The 22,714-nt window shown below is 40.2% G+C and overlaps 1 protein-coding gene across 7 annotated transcripts in view; it reads right to left on the bottom strand.

Annotated features, from left to right (window-relative positions):
* Positions 1-5,284: 5,284 nt before the first annotated feature.
* The window catches only part of COL19A1 (collagen type XIX alpha 1 chain), a 358,502-nt gene continuing 341,072 nt past the window's right edge, over positions 5,285-22,714 (bottom strand). For 5 of the 7 annotated variants that reach the window (XM_061623076.1, XM_061623078.1, XM_061623077.1 and 2 more), the window contains 5 exons: positions 22,064-22,234; positions 21,780-21,846; positions 18,562-18,690; positions 5,957-6,034; positions 5,285-5,706 (listed from right to left, as the gene is read on the bottom strand). In XM_061623076.1, coding sequence (XP_061479060.1) covers positions 5,570-5,706; positions 5,957-6,034; positions 18,562-18,690; positions 21,780-21,846; positions 22,064-22,234 — 582 coding nt within the window. In that variant the 3' untranslated portion in view covers positions 5,285-5,569. Of the gene's footprint in view, positions 5,707-5,956; positions 6,035-8,454; positions 8,578-16,469; positions 17,477-18,561; positions 18,691-21,779; positions 21,847-22,063; positions 22,235-22,714 lie in introns of those variants that run through there. The other 2 variants (XR_009762166.1, XM_061623080.1) reach the window with 2 other exon arrangements.

Raw genomic sequence — 22,714 nt, 5'->3', positions numbered from 1 at the left:
TCTCTATCATCTAAATTAAATATTAAAATCATAAAAATGTTGAAAAGATTTCCCCAAATACTTAGACACAAACAAAAATATAAACAATGTGAATTAAAAATATATTTCCCAAAATATATAAATGTTTCTGACAAATTCAAGTAATGTAACCTCTACATAACACTGTCAGGTACCTTATCAAAGTTTTAGTTCAACTAGCTAAAACCCAAAATATACACACAGCACCAAATAATATATCATCTAAGTAGGTCTGTATAACTTTCCAAATTGGAACGTTTCTACAGAATCTAATGAAAATATAACACTTTTGGTTATTCTTATAGCAAAGTCTAAATAAATTCTAAAATTGCAAATATTGAAAACATTCTCAGTAAAATGTGGAATCACTGGAGAAATTCAAATAACATTAACTTAAATAGGAAAAAATACCCCTGCTAGGCATAAGATCTGTCCAGCAGTACATCAAGCTATACTGAAAACAAAAGGGGTCAATATCTTGAAAAAGAATAATTCCAGTTCTTCCATCAGAACAGTGCTGATACAACTGCATTCTTTCAAAACAGAGGCTCGTTGAAGCTCAGCTCAGATCAAATTTTATTTTCAGGGAATTTAATTATCTTAGGCACACCTTCCACACTTCAGCTGCCTTCATCTCTAACTCTTACTGTTAAAAAGCTACTACTACCAAGGGCGGAAAATATATATGTAAAAACCTGGGAGCCAATTAATCCTTCCATCTCACTTTTTCCCTTCAAGCTCACAGGAGAAGCAAAGTCCAGTTCAGAGCAGGAGTAGACTCAATGTACAGTGCTGGAAAGCAGCAACCTGACTGGATCTACAGATGAGAGGCACATATGGGCCTGTCATATCAGGTATTGGATGGGCTCATCGCCAAATGTTTTTATCCAGCCAAAACTAGCACATTGGGGGATTAGCGCTGGGGAAAAAGCTTTTACTGCAGGAAAGCAAGAATGGGCAACCTGTGGCCCCAAGGCTGCATGCAGCTCTTGGTCTAATTTCATTGAGCCCTCATTCTAAGATCTTATGGGTTGCAGGGAAGGAAAAAATGGGGGATAGGGGTTGGGAGAGAGAGAGGAGATGGCAAATAGAGAAAGTACCCACCCACTATTGGCCCAATCCTGCCCAATGCTGGCATGCACCCCCCCAATAAGTTACGTTGCCAAGTCCTGCTTTAGAGGATTCCCATCCACGCAGCTGCACACATAAGAGAATGGATTATGTCCCAAGCTTTCTACATATTTTTTTAGTCTCTTGTGACAGTCAATTGTGGATCATGACCCCAATAAAATAAGCATGTGTGGTTACATTTCTCCCCATAGTTTGACTATGGAGAGTGAACAATGACTCTGCTTTTTTTAAAAAATCTGTGGCTCATGCCATTTTAAGCTAATGTGGGCACTGCTCTGAGGAGAAAGGCCAGATTGTACATAAAAAACCTTGGGATTGCAGACTACACGATATATAATATAGTGTATATATATATATATATATATATATAAAACAGGTGAGGATACACTGTATATATATAAAAATATTTTCTTCCCCACATTATCAGCAAAAGCCTTGTGGCATTCAACTGTAACATTTATTGTGACATAAGCTTTTGTGGTCCAAATGTCACATCATCAGATGCATGAAGTGGTTGTCTGAATGGATATATATATACAAACCTTGAATACAAAGAGAAGATGATTTGTTTTTACTTAAGCTCAAACTGTGGAAAAAAGTGATGTACGTGTACACAATAGTAAAAGCTGCATACTATAGAGTATATTCTGGAACATACCCAGTTCTACTGTTCCACTATTGCAGCAGACTCCAACCCGTGCAACTGACTGTTCCCCATCTGTCCTCTTCCCTGACCCCCCTGCAGCACCCCCTCAAAATCTGTTCCAGTGGGTTGGAGGAGCCCCCACAGCAGATTTTAAGAGCATGTGGAGAAAGGACAGGAAGGAGAAATCCCACTGCAGAAGTGGAACCCAGCATGTGCAGCACTGGATACAACACTTTGTATTACACAGAGCACAAATTAATATAGAACCTACATAAATGACAAAAGTTTCAATAATTAAGGGTTCAGCCCATTCCCAGCTAATGGCCACTGGCAATCATCGGGCATAGCAAGATCAATAGTGTAAATAAAGACAAGCAATTGCTTTCTAGAGTGACCTAGCTATTCCCAGAGTTGTTGAGACACCAACTTCCACAGTGTCAAGTTTGCTAATTAAATCCAATTCAGTGGTTTCATGCTGGAGTCTTTTTGTTGAAGGATGGTGTGTTTAAGATCAACTACAACGTGACATGAGTGACTGAAAGACTCCCCCACTCATTTCAGCACGTAACCACTGATTTCTCATCCATTTGGTGTCCATTGTGTCCCCGTATCTACTTGGACAGCGCTTTACCATCGTCTGATCATCAGCTATACCAACAAGGGCTCATTCTCCTGTGCATCATCTAACAATATACAGTATACCATCATTTGCCAGTAACGCCCTTCTGTCATTTATATAAGCCTTTCTGTATACAAAAGAATGAATGAACACCAAACAGGCATTAAGAAACCAGCGGGGGACCATTTCAATTACCCAGTACATTATATAGCAGACCTTAAAAACCAGCATAGTCTAACAAAAATATATATATTTCAAAGGCAGATTCTGATGTAAAATTAACAACTGGAATTCATCAGCAAATTTGAAATGGTAGAATTTGCTCTCAATAAATCCTGAGTAAGAGTAGCTTACAAGAGAAAGCAATTGTCCCTCTTCAGGTGGGCTTATTTGGCATCTGTGACCTGTTGTTGGAAGGGAGGTGTTTCCATGCTGATTTGATTCAGGGTTAATTTCAGCTCTGCATAGAACTTATGAGTGATCCCATGTTGTACTTCACGGAGGACAGTCCTACATTTGGCTGCCCAAGTCCGGATTAAAGGTGAACAACCCTAAGAAGGGAAAGCAGGAGCCTTGAGGTTGCCCACCGGCAGTTAACATCTGGGCAAGAGATGGAGCAGGCACACAGTGGTCACAGACTTCCCCATTATGGTGAGATGTATTTCTATTTAAATTATAATATTTATTTCTAAATTTGCATCTACACATTCAAATTAACATGCAAAATGTATGCAAATGTATTATCCTCCTGTGATACAGTTGATACAGTTCCTCTTTATTGGCAATGGGTAAGTGACCATCCTAATAGTATTATGATAAATCTATAGTTATCTGCTGCCTTGCTTGGGCTAAACAAACTAACCAGTGTTTTTTCTTCTTTCTAGACTAAGGATAGATATTTGCCAACTTAGGCAATCACTTAATGTATCTGACAAGGCTCAGGCACCACAATATATTTGTTAGTCTTGAAGCTGCCACTCTGTTGTTTTTTTACATCAGATGAACACAGTTGCCTCTCGGGAATTTCTCATATTCTCTGACATGGTGGCCTCCATAAATTGTGGACTAAAAGTCCTATCAGTCCCAGGCAGCATGAACTATGGTTAGAGGCTTGATGGGAGTTGTAGTCCAAAAAACGTTGGGGGTCCAAATTGGCTACCCCTACTCTAGAGTCTACAGTGGGAAGGGGTTTTTTTTTAGATGTTTACTCATAAGTATGACCCACAGTTGCCCTGAATTTAGGAACAGTATGCACAAAATCTTCTCACATCATTATTTTAGTCATAGGATTAACTTGCACATGGAAAGTGGTCTTGAATTGATTCCCAAATCCCTCCAACAGGGAACAATCACTTCTGCTCCTTTTGACTACTCTTGCCATCCAGCACCTCTCATTTCTTAACAGAGCTTTGATATAGCCACATCTCTCCCAGCAATAGCTGAGGACCACTGTCTCCTAGAGCAATACATATTTTAAGATGTATCTCCCTTTTATTAGTCCTAGATGGCAGACCTTTTCATTTTCTAACTCTATATATCTGCTCACTAGTTCTCTTTCCCTTCACTGTGTATGGTCATTTTATCCTCAAGGAAAGCTAAATGTCAACCTGCCCCAGCCACTGGATTTTTCACACAGAAAGGCTGTTAATACAATAGGCTAGGCTAGCCTGCATGAATATTCTTGAGCCTTGAAACTTACTTTATCAAGAATGCCAACATTTGATTGTTATTAGAGTTGGAACTTTATCCTCAGATTTTGACAGACCTTTTGGCAGATCTTTTTCATGAAACAAGTGGTACTTGTCAAGGTATACAGTTCTCTTCAATCTGAATGTATCTGACTAAACGTCTCAACAGGTTCCTGTCAGAATTCTACCTGAGAGAAAGGCCTTGGTATCGTAAAATAAAGCAGAAATCTGTGGCATATAATCATTACTAACTTAAGCATAAGACCATAATTCTATAGGGTTGTATCCAATTATGGTTTTGCCCTAATGGAAGCGCTTTCCCTTGGCTCAAAGGCAAGGCACCTGCTTTTTTTATTATCCCTCTTACCCAGTGCAGCCCTTGTGCCCTCCCAAAGCTTCTAAGGGTTGGGGGACCCTCTGGAGCAGTATGAGACTTGGCACAGACGCTGCAGTTGGTAGGGGAGATTGGTAGAAATAGGATGCCTTGCGTAAACAGAAGCGCTTCTCCTACTGCATAGCCACTATTGGAAATGACCCAGAATAGTTTAAATGAACATTTGGGGTGGTGGTGTTTTTTAAATAAGAATGAGCTGTCATCAATAATCCACTCAAGAGCTAGACTAGCCTCTGTAATTAGTGGCCCTTTCACATACAAGATGAGCAAAGCTAGTAAGTACACTTGCTAGGAAATAAGCTCCACTGAGACCAGTGTGGGACTTCTTAAAAAGCATGCATAAGCTGGCACTGTTAAAATGTCTTTCCCTGAAATTGGTCTATAATATGAGAATATCGATTGAAGAATAAATTCCGTGCTCTGCCTGCATTAACAACATTCACCCCCTCTACAATAGCTAAAGGGGAAAAGGTTCAAAAAGTCCTTTTTAAAAGCTTCAAATGTGAAAAAGCTTCCAGAAATTTAATAAATGTCTAGCAAAGAAGGAGCATGGACAATCTCAGTTGCCAGTCTGATTTCTCAAATAGTTACCCAATTATTCATAAATGCTTCAACACTCTGGATGCAGCTTTTGATATATGGAATTCCAAGCCTCCAATACACTCTAGCAAAAAACCCTAAATATTGGTAATAGTGGTAATTTAGGAGGCAAAATAGGACACCCGTGATTTAGTACACTTTGCTTTGCAAGTAATAAGGTTAAAAACCATTAAGAGGTCAACCGGCCATCATGATGCAAGAAAATTGCATTTTGCTATAGAAAAATAACCTAAAATTATAAACATATGGAATGGACTCAAGAAAACAACAACTTGGCATTGGCTTAATTGTGGAAAATAAACATTGTTCCATTGAGATGCTCCATCAAATGTCTATACACAAATATCATGTATATAGACAAAAAGGTACCAAATATTGTAAAGCTTAAATTCGTAATTAGGTAGGAGCGCCAGGTGGCGGCAGAAACAAGGAAGGGATAAACCAGGAATCAAAAGTATTTCCGGAGAAGATTTTCATTTCCCAGTTGTTCGTGGTTGAGTTTGAGAGATGTGATAATAGCAGTCTGCTGGGTTGCACCTTCCTGTTGGCCCAGGTGGGCCATATGGACCTGGTTCTCCCGGAGCTCCAGGTGGGCCTGGCATACCAGTGACTAAGCAAACAACAACAACATTTTTTAAAACATCGTCATCAACAACAGCAACTCAGTTTCAATTAGCTTCTTCATTCCTACTCTTAGCTCTGGGTCAAGACTATTTCTTCAAAAATAATCTAGATCAAAAGTATTTTTCATGCGCTAAAGGACAACTCATGTGTAATCTGAGTCCTATATAAGAAATATTTTGCCTATTGTTCTTTAACTAATCTCTTTTGTTAAGAGAAATATAAACTGGTGTTTTTACCTGTAGGGCCAGGTGGACCAGGATTACCTGGCAGGCCAATTCCAGGCTCACCTCTTTCACCTTTCTGTCCTCTGTAGCCTAGAGGAGATAAACAAAAAAGGAGTAAGAATGCCCTGAAATTATACAATATTTTTCTTAACATCCTTCCCAGCACATAATGACAGAGAATGTCGTAACTCCCCCCCCCCAATGCTGGTAATTTAAATGGTACTTTTAAAAAACCTTCCTTCTAAATGGCAGAAAATTTCTAATGGAAGTGAATGGTTCATGTGACTATTTGTTAAACACTCCTTCTCACAATTTTCTAGAATTACCATCCTCCTTGATTTATACCATCAATCACTAGAGTGGATTAGAAATCCTTAACTGAGGATGAAACATGTACCCGAAAGAAATTATTTTCCCTCATAACACTCTTTAACCATTCTGATAATCAGTTTTGACAGGGAGTTGACAGAGAATTACATACATCTGTAGAAAGCATAACACATATGAAAATACAATGGAATGGACAACAGATCACAGTGTGGATCGCAACCTAAGAATTAGGTAGCATCAAATTTTACCTTAATTTGAAATAAAAAGGGAGAACATTTAGAAAAAAGGGACAAGAATAGAACAAGAATAGAAGGGACCCATGTTTTGTCTGAACACAGGAAACCTAGGTTCACATCGCTGCTTCGTGTACTATGCCATGCATAACTACAGACTGATAGGTGTTATAGTTACAGCCATTATGGGGAGGTGGCTGAAAAAACATGGTGTTTCCATATGGAGGTGTGCAATATATATCCTTGTTTACCAAGTGGATTTTCTGTATTGTGTGGAGATTTTTTTTTATGCTATGCTTACAGCCAGCATAACGATATGATGAAGAGGATCCACGTGGAAAGTGGCACTAAAGAAAATGAAATTACATTGCCCAATTTACATTGTCCAATTACATTGCCCATTTCAGTCTTTGAACAAAGAGAGAGAAAAGGCTTGCCACTTGGGATGATACTTTGTGCACAGCACCACGCTGACAGAAATGGGCAAGGGTTCAAGAACAGAAACATTTTTCAGACGATAAATATAGTCAAATCTAAGGCCCTCAAAGGCCACACTTCAGTCCTGTAATTCTGAAGACGGCAAACAGGTGAATCCCTTAGATTTTTCTCTAAGATTTGGCTCTAATATTATTATGGGCATATACTCCACCTGTGACTGTTGTTGCACACCTGGAAGAGAAACTGAAATAAAAAATCTCCCTTTCAGCCAGCTACACTGAAAGCAAAGGGTTCCTTAAAGACAGTTGTGCATCTTTCTAACCATACAGACTTCAAGAACTAACTCGATGTTTGCAGAAGTCATAGTTTCTGTTACAGACACCTTATGGGATCTATTGATAGCTGTCTTGTGGAACAGGGGCATTTTAAAACAATCTAAATTACCCAATAAGCACCGACTGCCTGGTAAGGAAAAGGATAATATGTGGTTATGAAGGTCTTTGGGGCTTACAAGAGGGATAAAAAATCCTTTTGATTGGCAAGAACACTAGTATTAACACAAAAAGAGGCTAGCTGTAGCATATGGTTGAGATAATCTAGTAGAGTTTTTCCTACTTCCTGCACCAGACCATTGCTCCAATTGGTGGAATGAGATCCATTATACTGAGTTGTAGACTGATCCAAGATGGGTTGGAACAGCAACATTACCATTATACAGATATGTGTTAAAAAAATTAAAAGGTGGGTCCATTAATGCATGTTTGGGATAAAATTTAGTCCTTGGTGTGAAAAGGCTGAAGACTATTTAGATTTCTTCTTGCTTCTTCCCATGTTGGAATTAAATGGGAAGAAGCAGTTTAGCAAGCAGTTAGCACTGCATCAATCCTTAGAAGCCAGTAGACACAGAAGCAGTGATCTACAACAGAGTTAACCAATGTGGTGCCTTCCAAATGTGTTGTTGGACTACAGCTCCCATCTTCCCTGACCACTGGCCATACTATCTGAGACTTGGAGTTCAACATTATCTGGAGCACACCTCATTGGTTACTCTTGATGTAAAACATTGCAGCTATCAGCAAGGCTAAGGAGGTATAGCTTCAGAAACGAGGAAATTCATGTTGAGATGTTCCTGGCAAAGAACACTTGGGGTGTATGTATATCACCCACTTTCCAGTGCCAGGTATGACATCCATTTTTTAGACTTGTTGGATAGAAGCAATTAGAAGAGCCTAAGTGTGGATAAACATGAGTAACTAATGTCATGGTAATAGGCCCCAGAAAGTTTATGGTCCAGCTTTGCAGTAGTTCTATATGCCATCTCAGGGGCAAAACCCAGGAAACAGAAAATGATAAATTAGATCTGCTTTTACTATCTCTGAGATCTAACAGTAGAAATGGATCACAAATGCATAAAGACTTCCTGTTAAAAAAGTTAACTATGATATGGGTTAATTTGCTGCAATCATCTAGATCTAAAAACACACAAACATGATATTTTTGTTCACCTACCACAAATCTCCAACATTCTCTCCTCAAGCAACTCAGAGAAGAATAAAGCTCATATTAGAACACGTAACATGCAGGGACAACATGCAGGGCACCACAGAATGGACATATATTAACAAGCAGGCACTGAAATTGGAAACAAGACCATTATAAATTAAAAATGAATTTTTTAAAAATTATCTTCAAATGTTAGTTGTGAAATCTGTGTCCTATTGGGTAGAATTGTAAATGATAATCCTGTGGACCCTCAGTTACAACAATTATTTTGTATAAATATATTGGCTAGATATGTGGTAAAATTTGTTTTAATTTCTACTCTTTCACTCCACAATCAAGACATCTATTGCATTTCCCATTTGTTACGCCATGTTGGTTTTCCTTGGTCTTACAATGAGAACCATTTATCAAAAAAGTTCTGTTTAGTTGTACATTTAAAAAGGAGCAATCCTGTTATACATTTATCTGTTGAATCTCTATATGCATCATCCAGAAATAAATAAAACAATATTCATAATAAATCACCTTCCAAATTCATACTTGGAACAACTTGTATAGAATGAAAATGCTGCTAAGAGGAATCAATACAAACTGAGATGCTCTGTGGATATTATTGAACTTCAAATAATTAAAAACAGTTAATAATACAACTCACATTTAATGGATATGAATAGTGTAAAAATGCTCAGGTATATCTGAACCACATACAAACCAATGTTTTGTACAACGATAATACTGCGCACATTTAATAAAACATTTCATGAATGACTTTTTAAAATGACTTTATTTTACAGAGGCAAAACAGTAAGAAAACATTTAAATATATCATAACAACACAATTCAAGAACAATCCAAAACAGATCTCTAGCAATAATACAGTAGATTTTCCATGAGGTATATTTTACTAATGATTAAACGTCTGGTGTTTAACTTCACAGTCTACCTGAGTGAGATGTTAAGTTCAATGTGAAACCTTTGGCATAAATATAAGGATTTAGAGGGAAATGACTTACAGCTGTTAAACAAGGGTCTTAATAGGCTGGCCTGAGGTCAGCGCATCTTCAATTGTAGCAGTTCTGTAGAAGAGCGAATTTCAACAGGTGTAGCTTGTTATTATTAAAGGTGCAGACACCCTATCCATTTTTTTTCATTTGGCTACCTTAGTGATTAATCTATATAAAAAGATAAATTGTTTTAGCACCTACACTGATGAGTTATAATACTGTAGTAAATCTAATCAGAAATTTATGATGATTGCTTACAGTCAAAATTTATAGTAAAAAGTATATTAAAAATAATTACATTGCTGTAATGCAGGTGCGGGGAACCTTTGGTCCTTCAGATGTTGCTGAACAACAACCAGGATCAGCTCCACAAAGCATAGCCAATAGCTAGGGATGATGGGAATTGTAATTCAGCAACATCTGGAGGGCCAAAGGTTCCCCACACCTGCAATGTAATCTCTTACACCGGAAAGCATATTGGAAATTTAGGAGGGAATTAGGTTGAGATCTCATACCCCCTTAACTGGGAGATATGCTAACTTCTGCGTAAACATATACAGGACTGCATGCTTGGGACTTGTTCAGATAACAAGCAGCGCTTATCTCAAAGTCACTGTATGGCTGGGTACATGACCAGTTGGAGAAACGTTACGTTTTTATCAGCCATTTCTATAAATACAGCCACAACTATATCTGTGGAAGCTTAGAGATTAAGAAAATGGCTCCTGAAATTACTAGAAACTTCTAGAAGATTCTTTAATGCTATGTGTATAAAACAAAGTTGAATGGCCATTAAAGAACCTCTCCATCTCTGCCACTCTGTCTCTCTTTTGCCTGTCTTCAGACACACACAGAGACTGGCACCTTTCTCCCCCCCCCCCGTCGATTCTACACCTAAAATTTGCCACAACATACAGTAGATAACATTATTTGAATGTTTCTTTCTGGGTATTATATTTTCATATTATGCAATTGGGAACATATAGTATCCCTGATGATCATTGTGTGGTAAGAGAACTATGTATTATTGACCTATGAAGGTTTTAAAACAGAGCTCCCTTTAAATGTAGTTCAGTACATTGTTCCCTTTTGGATGGTGTAATATTCTGTTCTAATATGGATTCTTGTTTACAATTGAATAAAGAGGCTCAATTTATCCAGGACTTTGCTCTACCTCATAGCTAGCCTAAATGTTAATCCAGACCATTTAAGATACATTTACATAAATGTAGCTTTCTACAAAATAAACCACATATTCAGAACTATTTCATGCTTCAGGGCACCTTACCAAAAACATTTTTATTCTATGCACGTGTAAATCTTTGAAGCATATTTTATATTTATTTTCTGTGTGAGGCCAGCTCAGGACCATGCCATTAATCTGAAAGCCATGCACTGAAACAACATTTTTAGACAGTTTCCCCAATGATCTAGTGTAAACTGGCATACAAAATTATCTACTGCATGAACAAAAGGACTTTTGTAGTAATGTTTATCCCAGTAAATAGCAAAGGCACATATTAAGTTTTCTCTTTTTTTCCTGCTTGAGAGAAAAATTCTTGGTAATATTTTACTCGTACTTCTCTAGAACATATATAAATTAGATCCATACAGAGGCTGCTCTGAATCACTCAATGTGATGGCTGCCACTGTGTGGTAAGCCATTAATGTACCATGGCTCACCATGTGGAAGCCACCATTTTCTCAGACAGTACTAGAGTTTCAAGTATGAAAGCTTACAAAGTATAACTAGGACATACTCATTTTTCCTGCATATGCAAAATAACTTTTTCTCAAGGCTGTTGTATAGTATAGCAGCTGAGGGTACTTGCTTTATGGCTGATAAGTTCTGGCTATGAAGCACACCCACTGGCTTTGCAGGGTTAGTGAAAGTGAAAGAAGCTGGAGATTGCAGCTGGTAGACAAGAAGTGACTTGTTGGGGAGAAGCTGAAGAGATACTGGAGGAACTAATGCTGTTTCACAGACTGTTCAGAAGACTGACTTTAGTATCTTTGACTCACTGACAATTTTGCAAATCAGAAGTACTTGAACTCTGCAGAACTACCTTAGATACAAGGCAACAACAAGAACAGCTGCTTTTCAGAATCATAGAATAGTAGAGTTGGAAGGGGCCTGTAAAGCCATCGAGTCCAACTCCCTGCTCAATGCAGGAATCCAACTGAAGCATACCCAACAGGTGACTGTCTAGCTTCAGAGTTCCTTGCTTTATAATTAAAGCCAAACACTAACCAGTGCTTAGCATCATTCAAAACTGTTTTAATTTTGTCCACTGCCTAAATCCTAAAATAAGAGTAACTGGGGATGAATCTACCACATAAAGCACTCCTTTTGCCATGAAAGTCCTGATCTCAGATATATGGGAACTGACTGTGGTTACATAATGGCGAGGGGATGGCATTTTGCACATGTCCAAAGATATTCCCTTACTACTTCATATGACCTAGGGTTGAACCTCGGTGAGCACAGGCTCACATTAAGTTCTGCATCTGTTCATCACATTTTATACAGCCTCTAAAAAGTAGGAAAATAGATTTTTAAAAAAATATTTGTATATATCTATAGATGACAGTCCAGTAAATGCTGGGCTTTGTCTGGAGTTTCTTATGCACAGAAATGAGCCTGGCATGCTCATCAATATCAGTACTGCTGATAATGTTTACCTTTGGAGGGGGATAGAGGGAGGTTGGATGTGGTATGATCATTTATCCTGGGTGTGTGTGCATGAACTCTTGGTTCAACTAACTCAATGCTATCTACGTGGCCTGGCAGCAGATCTCAGAATTTCAGACAGAGGACATTCCCAGCCCTACTTAAAGATGCCAGGGATTGAACCCTGGGACTTTTTGCCTCTACCTCAGAGCTACAGCCCTTCCCTGAACAATAAGTATGCTTCCTGGTTCTGGGTGCCGGACATTTCTCCCCATGCAGTGTTCTTGTTCATCTGTAGGCCTGCAACATGAAGTTGTTCCACCTGTGGAAACCCATGTCTGCGTGTAAATCATCACCCTTATGGGATTAGATCAGCTCTCTTTCTGGATCTAGAATATTAAGCATGTATGTGAATACTAGATATAATTCCCTAATAGGCAAAAAAAACCCTTGCAGTTTAAGAATTTACCTATGGCCATCAGATATTTCTATCAAACTTTAAAAAGAAGGGAAACTGGGCAGCTATAGTGAATGCACCAGGGGACCAGGAGACCTGACCTCCTCTCTAAGATATTGTACTGCCGTACACATTTGGAAAAATGCAAACACAATTTGGGTTGGTCTTTCACAGTCTAATCCACTTCCTGTGTAGCTTGGAAGACTTTGGTAACGTGCCTCTGAGCATATGCTCAGTGGTGGCAACACCTGCAATCAGGACTACATCTCTAAAGATGGAGAATTACATTTTTGTATATTTGTTGGTGTTCTTTGCTTCTTTCCTGTGTTACTACTGTTTCTGTTAGAGAATCTAACCTAGAAAAGAAGATTTCTTTCATTACTCATCCTAGAAATGTGTCAAATTTATTTTTATGAATTTCAAAGCCTTTTTATTGGTCAATGTCATACAGTGATGAAGACAGCCTTTTGTGTTTCACACTGGAGGTTATATTCTATTTCTATTTTGGGTGCATTAACAGTTGAATCTGAAACTGCAACAATGTAAAATCAGACTGATTACAATGTGTTGCTACATAAGCAATGACTCTAGTTGTTGGAAAAAAGAAACTGGGCCTGCCCAAGATGCAGGATTTCAGCCTGCTATGCTTAAACTACTCCACTTATTGAAAGGTGGACATGGTCAATTAAAAACATACAGCACACCTAGAATTTTGCTAGAATATATTTCACCTCCCACTGTTTTATCTTGTGCAAACTGAGACACTCCTGATGTCCACTGGAAACTATTCTGCAGAACAGTCAGTGCCATTATTCCACAATTTTTGGAGCTCTTTTTTTAGTGTTGCTGTACTTCACATATTCACAGAAACAGAAGGAAAAGAGAATGATTTACTATAGGAAAGTTCACTAAAATTGCAAAGTAAATGAAACATATTTTAAGTGACTATCTGAACTACATCAACTGTTTTAATATTGTTGCTTCCTCCTTGCTAAAACAAGATCAGCACAGCACAGCACATGTCTTGTTTCCGTTATTTGGGCTGATTGCAGGTGTTGCCACCACTCACCATATGCTCAGAGGTACATGCTACTAAATTCTTTCAAGCTACACAGGAAGTAGATTGGACTGTGAAAGACCAACCCAAATTGTGTTTGCATTTTGACCAATTTGTAGGGCAGTACAATACCTCAGACAGCAGGTCAGGTCTCCTGCTCCCCTGGTGCATTCACTGTAGCTGCCCAATTTCCCTGCTTTTAAAAGTTTGATAGAAATATCTGTTGGCTATAGGTATGTTCTTAAACCGCAAGGTTTTTTGCCTATTAGTGAATTTCCATGCTTTTTAATCTGGGAGGTAAGAAATGGGATCCTGTCCAAGTTTGCTGAGAATGGATGGATCATTCGCATGCTTATTGAGTTCAGTGGGATTTACTCCCCTGCAATCATGCTTAGGATAGGTGAAACTGACCACTGGAGGATGGAGACGGGAAGAGGAGGAAGGGCAGGGCTAGGGAAGGAGGGGGAAGGGGAGGAGGAGGGCAGGTTTGATCATTTGCATGCTTATTGAGTTCAATGGGATTTACTCCCATGCAATCATCCTTAGGATAGGTGAAACTGACCATGGGGGAGGAGGAGAAGAGGGAGGAAAGGTGCGCTGAAGTGGACAGGGGAGGAGGAAGAAGGAAGAGGGGAGGGAAGGAAAAAGTGAGGAGGAAGAAAGAGGATAGGGGAAGGGGAGAAGAGAGGAGGAAGGAGAGGAGGAAGGAGAGAATGGGGAGGGGAAAGGCAGGTCTGACCATCTGCATAGTTATTCAGTTCAATGGGATTTACTCCCATGCAGACATGCTTAGAATAGGTAAATCTGACCATGGAGGAGGGGGAGGGAACAGGAGAGGGAAGAACGAAGGAGGGGAAGAAAGGGGGTGGTGAGGGGATTAGAAGGGGATGGAGAGGGGTTAGAGGAGTGAAGGAAGGGGGAAAAGGGGGATAGGATGGACGAAGGGAGGGCAGGTTTGATCATTTGCATGCTTTTTGAGTTCAGTGGGATTTACTGCTGTATAATCATGCTTAGGATAGATGAAAGTGACCTGGGGGAGTGGCAGGGAGGGGAGAGGAAGGGGGGAGGGGGAGGGAGGGAGGGAAGGAGATTCGGCGGGTGGGCACTGGGCAGAGGGAAAGCCCCTTTCCTTTCCAAAAGGAAAACATTGTGAACAGTATCATTCTTTTTCAGGGTTTCCCCCACCTTTTTATTCTATAGCAGGCACGTGTAGCCTCCCACCCAAATTTAAACCAAAGCTGTCCCTGGCCACATCTACACCAGACCTTTATTTCACTTTAGACAGTCATGGCTTCTCCCAAAGAATCCTGGGAAGTGTCATTTGTGAAGAGTTCTAGGAGTTGCTAGGAGAGGCCCTAGTCCCCTCACAGAGCTACAATCCCCAGAAAAGGGGCTGACTGTTAAACCATCCTGGCCACTGGAGCTCTTCCAGAAGAATAGGAATCACCTAACAACTCACAGCACCCTTCACAAACTACACTTCTCGGGATTCTTTGGGGGAAGCCATGACTGGCTAAAGTGAAATAAAGGTCTAGCGTAGGTGTACCCACCTGATTAGCCAAGCCAAACAGCTGTGACTCTAGCTTTTAGAACACTGATGGTTCTTACTGAGCATGCCAGACACTAGATAATAGACTTTAATGTTAAATTTCTTAAATTATTTAAAAATCAGCCATGCATTTTTTAAACCTTTAAACTGGAGAAGTTGAAGGTCAGAGTATGGGGCGCGATCAGTAATAGGATTACAGGTACTCTGTGAACATGGCTGATTTTTAATTTATTTCAACCAATTATGAGACCACTGACAGAAAAAAGCCCAAGAGGCGTCTGGATTTCCCCCCTCTTGTTTTACACTTTGAACTCTTATCTCTGAGTGTTGTATCACCATGAAAACTTAGAACAGGGCTGGCACCAAAGGCCCTGGCTGAGGGCCCCTGTGGCCCAATGGGACCCCTGAAGGGCCCTTCCTTAGAGTGTGGGGGTAGAGCTCTTCTGCTATGATCCTCAGCAGGGTCAATTCCTTACCCTGCTGCAGATCAGAGACAGAGTTCCCTGCCCCTGCCCCTACAGACTGTGTGGACCCGTGGCACCCGCCAGCTCCACCTACCTCTCCTCCCTTTTTCTGAATGCCCTGCGCATACAGCTGCCATCAACCAAGATGGCAGCAAAAGCTTCTCTAAGGGGCTGATGCCCCTACTGACATGTTGATTGAATGCAGGCATGTGTGTGCATGCAGCATAGCGCACATGCGTGACATCAACAAAGGTGGTGGCGGGGGTATCAGCCCCTTAGAGAAGCTTCCAGCACCATCTTGGTTGATGGCAGTGACCTGCACGCCCAGTGCACAGGGCATTCACAGAGCAATCCTGCATGGTCTGTAGGGGAGGCTGGGAGCAGGGCCCTCGGAGCAGGCTGGCGCCCAAGGGCCCAGTCACACCTGGCACCAGCCCTGACTTATAGAGAGTTGTTAAGCAAACGTTTCTGAGTTCAGAACTGTAAGTTATATTAGGTTTTGTTTTGAAATGAGCTTTCAAAACAAGCAGCAGAATGGCATGGGGGTATTTTCAATTTAACATGGCAGAATACGAAAAATCCATGCTGGCTATAGTATACAGTGGCTGTATAAATAAGGGGCCTAATTCAGTCAAAGTTAAGCACACTTAAGTCTCTTGGATATCAGCGGCAGAGTTAGCCACAGGAAAATACCCTTGAGTGTATATACTATCCTACTGCCAAAAAATCTTTGAAATCTATCTCTGTTTCTTTAAAGTTCACAGAAAACAGAAACCTATGAGACCATTCTGCCTAATACTTTATACGTCACATTTTATTACTTGCAGTGAGTGGAAGGCTGGAACAAACCAGGGCAACACGGAGAACAGTCATAGAGTTCCTTTCTATGCACATGTATGTTTTATTGGGCCTCATTAATCTCATTTTTCTCTCAACTGTAGATACAGATCAGACCTCTAGCTTATTTATTGCATTGTTCTGATTCCAGAAGGGCAGCTGTATTGGTACACCAAAAAATAACAGAGTCTTGTAGTATCTTAAATACTATTTATTTATTGTGGTGTAAATCTTTTCATGGGCCAGAAGCCACATTGTCAGATAAATGTATTAATCTTTAAGGTGCCACAAGACTCTTTACTCTGTTTAAACTATGACAACATATATATTAATCTGTGGACTGCAGCAGTAGTTATGATAAAGAAATGGAAAGGTCTTGTCACTTCTAATTATATTTCATGATTCATGAATAAAAATGCATCGTTTATTCTGTCATATTAAAATTGTAGCGATCTTGGAGCGGTGGGTGAAGTGGTATGTCATGTTTAGCTATGCAACCCTATAATCCCCTTACAATTAAAGCACTAAAAGCAGCTTTATCTCTCTCCCCACCCCCCCTTTTCCCATGAAGCATAGTTCCCAATCTTCTCTTTGGCAAACACACCGATGGGAAGTAATTCACATTATAGCTTGGCTTGTTGCTTCTCACGTACATCTTAAACTATCCATTGTGTGCATCCTCATTAAACAATCTAACAGAGACACTGAAGTCGACCATTTACAAAAATTTGCATATTCAGATGATGAGCAAGCCACTTGTGGTTAAAAGAAAATCTCTAGCCCCCTTTAAGGCTCTCCTCGATCTTTTTATTCTGCTTCTTCTCATTCTGAGCTCATCACACTTTTCAACCTTCAGTCAAGGATTTGCTCTTATCAGTCTCTATAGGCTTTATTCTTCTCCTCGCAGGGTTTGCTTCCCGCACTTCTTCAGCTTTGCTTTCATGTTCTTCATTCCAGTCTGACTTGCTCTGACTCCAGAGCAGACCAAACTAACAAAAGATAATAATTAAGAACTACCTATATTCATACATGGTTCATTATTTACTACCCCCCAAAATTTTGATTTCACAGCATGTGTTCTAATTATTCTGCCTGTAAATCTAAAATGGCAATATTGGTATGGGCAAAAGATACGCATAGTAAAACACTGAGGAGGTCTGATTCATTGGCATCTGAATGAGGCATAGGGCTGAACAAATAAAAATAAAACATTGACACCCCCCCGTTAATCACTGCACTGTCTCATACAAATTGTGAAGGAATATACATTAGACATTGTTCAGTAGTGTAGTGGCAAATTCAGAAGTGCAGGGTCCCTTCATGACAGTCACAGCTACACCCCCTCCCATCCCTATTTTTACTGCTGGGTTGAGAATAAAATCCTTGTTAACATCTCCCACAACAGCAGACACCCCTATGAGCCAATAAGAATGAAAAATGAGTGTGTTAGCTACTGAGAAGGGTCTCCTTAGCGACTGACTCACCTCCATTCACTCTGATTGGCTCTAATCAGCAGAAAAGGACAAGGAAGCATCTTAGAAGACTCTGCTCAGTGGCTAACACATTTACTAAGACCTCCTCGAGACCCTGGACAACTACAACCCTGCATGGTGCAAACCTAATTATGAAAGTGTGACTATAATTAGATTCACAGGAAGAATGATACATTGTAACATTCACGTTCTATATTTTTCCTGCACATTAATTGTCATATTTTACTTAACAGATTGGAGCCACAAGATTGCAGACCCTATGGCTCAAATCATTGATTGTGAGATGATACTCTTAATTACTAGGTTTGATTTGAGGACTGTGTTTGCAGTACTGCAAGATTAGGAAAGGTGTGTATCAGTATCCTAATGTTAAAAGTTACTAGGATTATTATGCATTGATTAGAAGTTTTTAATATACAAAAACACACACCTACTAAGAGTTAATATACTGGTCTAGTCTGGAAAACAGTAGTATGGATTTAAAAGTTAATCATTAGGAAGCTAAACATAAAGTTCCACCCAACTGTCAAGTTGTTTTAAAAATAACATACATATGAAGGCACATATTTTGAAAGCCCTACCTGGAGGTCCAGGTTCTCCAGGTGGTCCAGGTAACCCATCTTTTCCTGGAAGACCTGGTTTTCCATGAGCTTGGGAAGCTAGCATGGCAGCTGGCAATTTGAGCTGAGAGACAAACTGAACCATCCTCTCTTCATTCAAAAAAGCCAAAAAAAAGGCAGAAAAAATGAATAGCATTAGATGCTTCAGTACACTTAAAACATGTGATCGCTATTTCATCTAACAGAATATTTTAAAAGTGGTGAGCTTTGTAATCCTTCAAATTATCATTCATCAATCAACTTCAAAAGCAATGTTCCAATTTCCTAAACAACCAATCTGACTCTGCTGTACATACAGATACTATATGTAATTGCCATGGGGGAAATAGCAGCTTCAGAAGGTGATTTCAACCAGGAAAATGGTGGGTGGGAGTAAAGTTAACCTCCCAATCCATAGTCTTAATCCAAGTTGGACCTCTGTGCAATTGCATTTGTTATTTTAAAAAAATATGACATCCAATCATGGAACTTCCATCATCTGTTGTTGTGCCACTAAACTAATGGAACTCTGTCCCTCTTCCTTCCCATCCCAGTTCAGTGTATGCACACAGAACATGCACACAGGCACCCATAGTAGGCCATCTCTCTCTGTTATCCATCTAATCCTAGGGAAATAATGGAAACCATGAACCAGGTCAGTAAATGAACTCAATGCGAGTAAACAAACAGACAAGACAGAAGTAGTCTATTTGGGGACTGCTTCTTTCAGGAATAGGTGTACAACCTAATATAGTTTCTGGAGATGGTTATACTCCCCTCACAAAAAAACAGATTTGCAGTTTGGGATTGCTCCTGCATCCAGTACTGATCCTGAATGCTCATGTGGCAGCAGTGGCCAAGAACATATTTTTTTCAGCTTATACTGCTGCTCCAGTTTAGAGAAGGCAGCAGTCATTCATGGCATGGTAATAGCCATAATGAACTACAGTAATGTGCTCCACATGGAGCAATGCTTGAAGATGGTTCACAAACTTCAATTGATCTAAAATGCTGCAGCCAGATTCTTTATGGAAGATCATGGCATGGAACATAAAACCCCAATATTACTCAAGTTGCACTGCTTACCAACTTGTTTCTGGACTCTAAGGTGCTGGTGCTAACTTTTAAAGTACTAAATTAGGGGTAGCCAACATGGTGTCTTCCAGATGTTGTGAGACTACAAAACTCATCATTCCTGACCATTGGCCATGCTGGGTACAGTTATTTATTTATTTATTTTATATTTATTTATTAAATTTATATACCGCCCGACTAGCGATAGCTCTCTGGGCGGTGAACATAAAATAGTATAAAAATACAATGAATAACAAAATAATATTAAAATACAATCAACAATACAATAAACATTTTTAAAATTAGATCAATGTAACTTAAAATGCTTCAGAGAATAGGAAGGTTTTGACCTGGCGCCGGAAGGAAAGCAGAGTCGGCGCCAGGCGTACTTCCTCAGGGAGACTGTTCCATAGTTCGGGGGCCACCACTGAGAAGGCCCTAGATCTTGTCATCACCCTCCGGGCCTCCCTGTGAGTTGGAACCCGGAGGAGGGCCTTCGTAGCAGAACGTAGTGCACGGGCCGGTTCATATCGGAAGAGGCGTTCCGCAAGGTATCGTGGTCCCGCACCGTATAAGGCTTTATAGGTTAATACCAACACTTTGAATCTAGCCCGGAAACATATTGGCAACCAGTGCAAGCTGGCCAGAACAGGTGTTATATGCTCGGACCGCTTGGTCCTTGTCAGCAATCTGGCCGCCGCATTTTGCACTAGTTGTAGCTTCCGAACTGTCTTCAAAGGTAGCCCTACGTAAAGCGCATTACAGTAATCCAAACGTGAGGTTACCAGAGCATGTACCACTGATGTAAGGTCCTCTTTACTCAAATAGGGACGTAGCTGGGCTACCAACCGAAGTTGGTAAAACGCATTCCTAACCACCGAGGCTACTTGAGCCTCAAGTGAGAGGGAAGAGTCTAAAAAGACTCCCAGACTACGAACCCGGTCCTTTAGGGGGAGTGTAACCCCGTCCAGGACAGGGTATATATCCACCATCCGATCAGAGAACCCGTCCACCAACAGCATCTCAGTCTTGTCTGGATTGAGCTTCAGTTTGTTAACTCTCATCCAGTCCATTGTCGAGGCCAGGCAACGGTTCAGCAAATCGACAGCCTCACCTGAAGAAGATGAAAAGGAGAAGTAGAGCTGCGTGTCATCAGCATACTGATGACAACGCACTCCAAAACTCCTGATGACCTCTCCCAACGGCTTCATGTAGATATTAAAAAGCAGGGGGGACAAAACTGACCCCTGCGGGACCCCATATTGGAGAGCCCGCGGTGTCGAGCAATGTTCCCCAAGCACTACCTTCTGGAGACGACCCGCCAAGTAGGAGCGGAACCACTGCCAAGCAGTACCTCCAACTCCCAACTCCGCGAGCCTCTCCAGAAGGATACCATGGTCGATGGTATCAAAAGCCGCTGAGAGATCAAGGAGAATCAACAGAGTTACACTCCCTCTGTCTCTTTCCCGACATAGGTCATCGTACAGGGCGACCAAGGCTGTCTCAGTGCCAAAACTCAGTTGACTAGTGTTGTAGTCCAACAACATTTGGAGGGCACCGTGTTGCATACCCTTGGAATAAATTAAGGGCCGTATCTGCCTGCCCAGGATGGCAACTGTTTTACTAATTTCCATTAATCGAGGGGGAAATTAGCCATGATACAGGAGATCTATGATCAAGATCACTTGAAGTCTAAAGACATTAACAACAGCCACATTAATAAGGGTGGGGTGGGGATTAAATTAGGATCATGGTGCTGAGGGAGGGATTGTTTTTATCTTCCTCTCTATTGTTTTCTCGATTAAAATCCCTCCCCAAAAGCTGATATTTCCCCCCTGGAGGAAAATATACTGAGTCAAGTCTACTAAGTGCTTGATGATGATATTTCATGTCCTTTGTTGTTTGACATTTAAAGGACTGTTAACTGAAGCATCTACTCATTTAGGGTAAAAGAATAAAAATTATTCTGAAGCTATCTGTAGGCCTTTCTGTCCATTTAACCTACTTGTATATGTGCAGTAAGGTAGAATGTCTTTCAAATACTATGTACAATGGGTACATAAGAATGAAATGAAAGCAAACATTACCAAAATGTAAAAAAAATACATCAGGCTTGGTTTCCTCACCTTCAAAAACTCTAAGAACCTCTTGTTTGATATATTTTTTCATTTCTTCAAATGAAATGGAATCAGCCTGGTAAAGATATGAAAAGGATGGATGTTTTTGCATCAAAATAATGAAGGCAAATAGAATTTTGAGTTTGTTTTTCAGCATCTATTAAAAACTTTACAACAGTACAAACATCTGTAAATATTATAGTGTAAGGAAAGAAACTACAGTAATAGTAAAATTAGCATAATTTATTTATGCTTAGAAACATTTGTGTTTCTTCAAGAGCCAATTACCTTACCGGTAAGCCTGGAACACCTGGTGAACCTGGAGGGCCCTTATGACCTGGTGATCCGTGATTGCCTTTGTTCCCTGGGGGGCCCATAAGACCTATAGATCCTTTGTCTCCTGGTAGGCCATGTTTCCCTCTTTCACCTTGTGGGCCCCTGTCTCCTGGTATGCCTTGATCCCCCTATACAAAACAAAGAGAACTTTGTGTCACCTCAGCCTGTCTGACCCTTCTTGTCTTGAATCTGTTGAAAGCTGAGTTAAGAGTGCTGAAAACTATCACATTCAACTGCAGTACAGTATGCTTTAGATGAAAAAACAAACATCAATGCTTCTATTTTTACATTTGCTGTAATATCTGAGCCATGCTAAACAAAACAAACAGAACCTGAATGGATATAGGCAGTTTAAGTAAAAGGTTCAGAGAGATGAGGACAGGCAAGTGTTGATTTTTCAGAAGAGAACAGTCTTCTGAGACAGAGAGAAAAAAAACCCAAAAGCCATGCTTGTGCCTCTCTGCAGTGATGGCACAAAAGGTCATGGGAAATTTTAACAGTGAGAAAAGTGATAATAGCAAGAGAAAGACTTAAAATGAGGTGCACAGGCTAAGTACATACATGTTTCATGACTCTTAAGTGACAAGCAGTACACAACACAAATCTCT

This window comes from Rhineura floridana, chromosome 4 (assembly GCF_030035675.1).
Source record: "Rhineura floridana isolate rRhiFlo1 chromosome 4, rRhiFlo1.hap2, whole genome shotgun sequence".
NCBI lineage: Eukaryota > Metazoa > Chordata > Lepidosauria > Squamata > Rhineuridae > Rhineura > Rhineura floridana.
Note: the sequence above shows the minus strand (reverse complement) of the source record. Positions and strands in the feature narration are given on the sequence as shown.